Source organism: Ornithorhynchus anatinus, chromosome X1 (genome assembly GCF_004115215.2).
Source record: "Ornithorhynchus anatinus isolate Pmale09 chromosome X1, mOrnAna1.pri.v4, whole genome shotgun sequence".
In the NCBI taxonomy this organism is placed as follows: Eukaryota; Metazoa; Chordata; class Mammalia; order Monotremata; family Ornithorhynchidae; genus Ornithorhynchus; species Ornithorhynchus anatinus.
The window spans coordinates 108179232-108186693 of NC_041749.1; the positions used below are offsets into that span (position 1 = coordinate 108179232).

At 53.8% G+C, this 7462-nt stretch overlaps 1 protein-coding gene across 1 annotated transcript; it reads left to right on the forward strand.

Annotated features, from left to right (window-relative positions):
- The first annotated feature begins 339 nt into the window (after window positions 1–339).
- ZNRF4 (zinc and ring finger 4) lies at window positions 340–1952 on the forward strand. The gene has a single exon (XM_007658056.4). The coding sequence runs from the start codon at window positions 670–672 to the stop codon at window positions 1669–1671; it is 1002 nt and encodes a 333-aa protein (XP_007656246.1). The 5' UTR covers window positions 340–669; the 3' UTR covers window positions 1672–1952.
- The last annotated feature ends 5510 nt before the right edge of the window (window positions 1953–7462 follow it).

A 7462-nucleotide genomic window follows, 5' to 3' on the forward strand; every position in this document is an offset into this window, starting at 1 on the left:
ACTTCTCTGGGCCTCAGTTCCCTCATCTGTAAAATGGGGATTGAGACTGTGAGCCCCAAGTGGGACAGGGACCGTGGCCTACCCGATTTGCTTGTATTCACCCCAGCGCTCAGTACAGTGACTGGCACGTAGTAAGCGCTTAACAAATATCACAGTTACCATTTATTGGGCAAAGACCGGAGGGGGCTTGGGGGGCGGGGAAGATCGCTTTCACAGAGAGGGCCAGCGTTAAGATCACAATGGAGGGGGGCCGAGAGGGGGAAGCGGCCCTAACTTTGACGCTAGAACCAAGTAGTCACGGTGCGATGTCATAATGGGGGGGGGGGGCGGGGCTCCAGAGGCTCTGGGGCCCTCCGACCCACACGGGGACCAGAGACCAGAGAAAGCTGCGTCCGGCAGAGGGGCCCACAGGCTCCCAACATTCGAGTCCCACCCAAGGCCACAGACCCGGCCCGGAAGAACGAGCAAGCCTCTCTGGCACCAGGCCCGAAGGACGACCCCCGCCCCTCTGTCCGAGACGGTTCAGGGTGGACAGGGGACGCCGTGCCTCTCGCCCGCGGTCGTGTCCGGAGCCCTCGGGCCGAAATCAACATCGAAACCGACTCCCACTGGCCCCCCTCGGACTTTTGGAGGCCTCCTTTCGGGTCTCAGCGGCTCCCGCAGAGGACAATGGGGCCCGGACCGTGCACCGCGCTGACCCTGATCGCGGCGATCCTGCTTCTGGAGCCGCCTGCCACGATAGCCGCGGTGCAGATCTTCTACAACTGTAACTCCAGCATGGTGGAATTTAGAGACATGCCGGCTCTGTTCGGCCCCAAACTGACCAACCTGGGGCTGCGGGGTCAACTGGTCGAGGCCAAGCCGGCCAACGCGTGCCAACCCATCAGAGGCCCGAGGATAAGGGCTAACGTCTCCCAGGCCGCCATCGTCTTGATCCGGAGGTTCGACTGTACCTTCGACTTGAAGATCCTACACGCCCAGCTGGCCGGCTACCAGGCGGCCATCGTATACAACATGCACTCGGATGAGCTGGTGGAGATGGGGCACGTGTTCAAGGACCTCAAGCAGCAGATCCAGATCCCGGCCGTCTTTGTCAGCGAGACGGCGGCCCAGAGCATGCGGATCATCATGCACTGCGACCGAGGGGCGCAGGTCTTTCTGCACCCGAACAGCCCCGAGCAGTGCCTGAAGCTGGGCTGCTCCTTGGCCTCCCACTACTGGTTCTTGATCGGCTTCCTGACCCTGGCCATCACGGTTCTGATGCTGGTGGTGATAGGCTGGCGTTTGACAGAGCAGGCGACAGGCACAGTGCCCAGCTGGAGATTGAGAGACCTCAGGGCCCGGGAGACCAAAGCGTGCACTTACATCAGACAGGACGACCTGTGCGCCATCTGCTTAGATGATTACGAGCACGGAGACCAGCTCAAGATCCTGCCGTGCTCCCACGCTTTTCACACCGACTGCATCGATCCATGGTTCGCCCAGGCCGTCAACATGGTATGCCCGGTGTGCAAGCAGCTCGTGCCCAGCAGCGACGACAACTCCGACTCCAACCCGGAGAGCTCCGGAGAACTGGGGGAAGACGATGGGGAGGACGACGACGAGGAGTTGTTCTCAGCGCTCAGGCCCCTGCCAAACCGACTGCGGCGCTGGGATCGGCGGGGGAACTAGTTCCCACGCCCCGGGGGAGGGCCGCCACGGCTCCGTGGGCGAACCCCCCGCCTTTGGAGGTGCCATTCCCCCAGTCCCCCGTGTTCTCCCGCCGCAGCACCCCACCCGTTTGAAAGGCCTGCGGAGCTCTGCCCTACCCCCCTCACCCCACCCCTCATTCCACATAAGCGGGGTTGGGTGGGGGGGGGGCTGCTCTCAGGGGAGAAATGCCCGGCCTGATTCTGATTGGTTACCATAAATGTAGGCCTTCGGATGGAAGAAATAAAATCCACAAGAGAAAACCCCTCTGTTGCTGCGGCGGAGGATGGGGGTCTTCAAGCCGCCGTTGCCCCAAAGCTTTCCTCCCGCCGGGAGGGTCGGGGCCGGGCTGAGATTTGGGACTGGGGGTCTGGTTCCTAGCCTCTAGGAGTTTATCCTCCAAGGAAGGATTCAAGCAGACACTGACGGGAGGCGGCTCAGTTTGGTCTTCTGAAAAGTGAGGATAAATAACACCTGCTCCGCTCTGCCTTACAGGGAAACGATCAGGAGAAAATATGAAATTGGGGCCAAATTGGAGGTGTGAGACCAGGATAAGGCATAAAATTGGGGCTGAAATGGATGTGTGATTATCATAAAACCTTTCCCTGGGCACGTGATTTAGTTTCCTTAGGAGAGGGGCTAGGGTCTGGCCAAATTTAGAGTTTTCTTGCTTTCTCCACCTTAACCCTCCTACCTTTCCCTTCTACATCAGTTACCTTTCCCTTCTTTCCGGGTCCAGAGTTGACTCTGGACATTTGCCTGTCCTTGGGTGGAGAAAAAAAAGACAACATCCCTCCCCGCCACACACCATCCTGTACCGTTCTATGCCGTTCTTAATCTGCTCCTGCAACTTGATGATGTCACACATACAATTTGTGGAAGAACGTTTCTCTGCCATGTCACCACTGCTCTACCCACCCTGACCCCTCTGCTGCCCCTCGCACAAGCAGCTCAGGGAGCTTGGCTCTGAGACCGGTTCTAATCCCGGCTCCGCCATCTGTCTGCTGCGTGACCTTGGGCCGGTCACTTCACTTCTCTGTGCCTCAGTTCCCTCATCTGTAAAATGGTGGTTAAGACTGTGAGCCCTCTGTGGGACGGGGACTGTGTCCAACCTGATTAGCTTATCCCTACCCCAGCGCTTCGCAAATAACATTATTATTATTATTGTACCGATGATGGCTCACTTCTGATCTCACATCTTCGAGAAGAGGCCCATGACCACCGTCTTTGAGAAGAGCAGGGTGACTGTTGTCTTCGGGAGGTCGCGGGTGGTTGCTGTCTTTGCTTCCCCTTTAAGAATTGCATTACCTTACTTGGCTTGGGAGTCAGAGGACCTGCCTGGGTTCTTCATTCATTCATTCACTAGTATTTATTGAGCGCTTACTATGTGCAGAGCACTGTACTAAGCGCTTGGAATGTACAAATCGGCAACAGATAGAGACGGTCCCTGACCTTTGATGGGCTTACGGTCTAATCGGGGGAGACAGGCAGACAAGAACAACGGCAATAAATAGAGTCAAGGGGAAGAACATCTCATAAAAACAGTGGCAAATAAATAGAATCAGGGTGATGTACATCTCATTAAACAAAACAAATAGGGTGATGAAGATATATACAGTTGAGCGGACGAGTACAGTGCTGAGGGGGTGGAACGGGAGAGGGGGAGGAGGAGAGGGAAAAGAGGGAGAAGAGGGTTTAGCTGCGGAGAGGTGAAGGGGGGGTTGGAGGGAGCAGAGGAAAAAAGGGGGGAGCTCAGTCTGGGAAGGCCTCTTGGAGGAGGTGAGCTTTAATTAGGGATTTGAAGAGGGGAAGAGAATTAGATTGTCGGAGGTGAGGAGGGAGGGCGTTCGGGGACCGCGGAAGGACGTGGCCCGGGGGTCGACGGCGGGATAGGCGAGACCGAGGGACGGCGAGGAGGTGGGCGGCAGAGGAGCGGAGCGTGCGGGGTGGGTGGTAGAAAGAGAGAAGGGAGGAGAGGTAGGAAGGGACGAGGTGATGGAGAGCCTCGAAGCCTAGAGTGAGGAGTTTTTGTTTTGAGCGGAGGTTGATAGGCAACCACTGGAGGTTTTTAAGAAGGGGAGTGACATGCCCAGAGCGTTTCTGCAGGAAGATGAGCCGGGCAGCGGAGTGAAGAATAGACCGGAGCGGGGCGAGAGAGGAGGAAGGGAGGTCAGAGAGAAGGCTGACACAGTAGTCTAGCCGGGATATTACGAGAGCACGTAGCAGTAAGGTAGCCGTTCGGGTGGAGAGGAAAGGGCAGATCTTGGCGATATTGTAAAGGTGAGACTGGCAGGTCTCGGTAACGGATAGGATGCATGGGGTGAACGAGAGAGCCGAGTCAAGGATGACACCGAGGTCGCGGGCCCAAGAGACGGGAAGGTTGGTTGTACCATCCACGGTGATAGGGAAGTCTGGGAGAGGACCGGGCTTGGGAGGGAAGATGAGGAGCTCAGTCTTGCTCATGTTGAGTTTTAGGTGGCGGGCAGATATCCAGGTGGAGACGTCCTGGAGGCAGGAGGAGATGCGAGCCTGAAGGGAGGGGGAGAGGACAGGGGCAGAGATGTAGATCTGCATGTCATCTGAGTAGAGATGGTAGTCGAAGCCGTGAGCGGATGAGTTCACCGAGGGAGTGAGTGTAAATGGAGAACAGAAGAGGGCCGAGAACTGACCCTTGAGGAACTCCAACAGTCAAAGGATGGGAGGGGGAGGAGGCGCCCCCGAAGGAGACCGAGAATGACCGGCCAGAGAGATAAGAGGAGAACCGGGAGAGGACGGAGTCTGTGAAGCCAAGGTGAGATAAGGTGTGGAGGAGGAGGGGATGGTCGACAGTGTCAAAGGCAGCTGAGAGGTCGAGGAGGATTAGAATGGAATAGGAGCCATTGGATTTGGCAAGAAGGAGGTCACGGGTGACCTCAGAGAGAGCAGTCTCGGTAGAGTGGAGGGGACGGAAACCAGATCGGAGGGGGTCCGGGAGAGAATGGGAGTTAAGGAATTCTAAACAGCGAGTGTAGATGACGCGTTCTAGGATTTTGGAAAGGAAAGGTCGTAGGGAGATAGGGCGATAACTGGAAGGGGAAGTGGGGTCGAGAGAGGGTTTCTTTAGGATGGGGGAGACGTGGGCATGTTTGAAGGCAGAGGGGAAGGAGCCATTGGAGATTGAGTGGTTAAAGATAGAAGTTAAGGAAGGGAGGAGGGCAGGGGCGATGGTTTTGATAAGGTGAGCGGGAATGGGGTCCGAGGCGCAGGTGGAGGGGGTGGCACTTGCGAGGAGGGAGGAGATCTCCTCTGAGGATACTGCAGGGAAGGATGGGGAAGTAGGGGAGAGAGATGGGGGGAGGGGAGAAGGGGAGGGTTATGCGACCTGCCTGCTGTAAGACCTTGGGCAAACCACAACTTCTCTGGGCCTCAATTTCCTCATCTGGAAAAAGACTGAGCCCCACGTGGGACAGGGTCCGTGTCAACCTGGTTATTTTGTATTCTCTATCAGTGCTTAGTTCAGTGTTTCCCCATAGCAAGCATTTAACAAATATTATTATTAATAATAATGCTGGTATTCGTTAAGCGCTTATTATGTGCAGAGCACTGTTCTAAGTGCTGGGCTAGACAGAAGGGAATCAGGTTGTTCCACGTGGGACTCATTTTACAGATGAGGGTCCAGAGAAGTGAAGTGACTTGCCCAAAGTCACACAGCTGCCAAGTGGTGGAGTCGGGATTAGAACCCATGACCTCTGGCTCCCAAGCCTGGGTTCTTTTCACTGAGCAACGCTGCTTCTCATTATTATTATTATTATTATTATTAAGCTGGCCCTGTACTGATCCTGCAGCTTCAGTATCATCAACACAAGGATCAACAAGGCGTTCTGTGTACAGAGCACTATTCTGAGTGTCTGCTGTGTTCACTGCACTGTACTGAGCACCTACTGGAGGTAGAGCACAGCACTCTACTAAGCACCTACTCTGTGCAGGGCACTGTACTGAGCGTTTCCTGTGTACAGTCATGATGCTATTTAAGCACTTACTGTGTGCGGAGCACTGTACTAAGTGGTGGGAGAGAATACACATGTGGGAATTAGATATGCTTCCTGTCCCTCGGGGGGCACACAGTCTTCAGGACACTGTACTGAGTGCCCACTGTGTGCAGAGTACTGAACTGTGTTCCTACCGTGGGGACAGGGATGACGTCTTAGCATCGTCATCACCTGCAACAAATGCCCTCCAGTCATTTCCGATTCACAGTGACTTTACGGATTTATCCATAGAGTTTTCTGGGTCAAAAATACTGAAGTGTTTTACCACTGCCTCCTTCCACGCAGTAAAAGCTAAAGTCGCTGCCGTTGTCTTTGATCAACGTTTTGATCACTGTATCATCCGCCTTTGACTCTTTCCCTTGTCGCCGCTTCCCAGCAGAGGTGAATCAACCCTGTCTGATGCTTCGGCCTAGACCTTTCCATTACGGGAAACCCTGACGAGAGACTATCTCTCAGTGGCATAGCTCAGAGCTTCATTGGCCGACGCAAACTCTCCTGCCACGAGAAAGCGTTGATACATAGGGAGGTGACGTCTTATACTCTTTCTGTATTTCCCAAGCACCCAGTACAGAGCCCTGCAAGCAGTAGGCACCCAGCATGGACATAACTGGACAAATATAACGTGGTTAAGAATAGATACAAATAGATGAATTAACCAATCGTACTTATTGAGCCCTTACTGTGTGAAGAGCACTGTACTAATCGCTTGGGAGGGTACAGTATAACAGAGTTAGTAGAGACAGTCCCTGCCCACAAGGAGCTTTCAGTCTCGAGGGGGACAGACATTAATATAAATAAACAAATTCTGGATATGTACGTAAGTGCCAAGGAGCTGAGGGAGGGGTGAATAATAATAATAATAATGTTGGTATTTGTTAAGCGCTTACTATGTGCACAGCCCTGTTCTAAGCAGTGGGGTAGATACAGGGTAATCAGGTTGTCCCACGTGAGGCTCACAGTTAATCCCCATTTTACAGATGAGGTAACTGAGGCACAGGGAAGTTAAGTGACTTGCCCACAGTCACACAGCTGGCAGAGCCAGGAGTCGAACTCATGACCTCTGACTCCGAAGCCCAGGCTCTTTTCCACTGAGCGAGGGTGACGCCGAAGGGAGCGGGAGGAGAGGAAATCAGGGCTTAGCCGGGGAAGGTCTCTCGGAGGAGATGTGTCTTCAATAAGGTTTTGAAGGGGGGGAGAGTGATCAAGTGAATGAATAAACGGCAAATAAACCGACCGCTAGATCCTTGAGTGCTGAGGAAGGTGAGGGAATCAATCAGGGAAGGCACAAGTAGTATCTTCATTAAGAGATGAAAAGCACTTTGGCCAGACTGAATTCTGATATGTGTCCACTTCAAGGCAGCTTGAAATTCCTCAGCGAGGGACACTCCAAAATTTGAGAGACAGAGCAGGAGACCAGGAAAGACACAGAGATTGAGGGAAACAGACACACAGAAAGAGGCCGAGGGAGAATTAGGGAAAGGGATAAAGAGAGATGGAAAGAGATGGAAAGAACGAGGACTGGTTTGGACAAGGGAGTGGGACTTTGTATCGTCATTGTAGAAAGAAAAGGAGAAGCAGGAGGAGGAGGAGGAAAGGAAGAAGGAAGAAGCAGAAGTAAAAACCAATTTTCCAGCCTGCTCACGGGCTTTGTTCTGCTCTGAATATCCTGGCACTGTCACTAGTGGTTTCCATGTGGAATGACCTTAATTCCATACTGCAGGATCTCTTCTGATCAGGATGCAGAC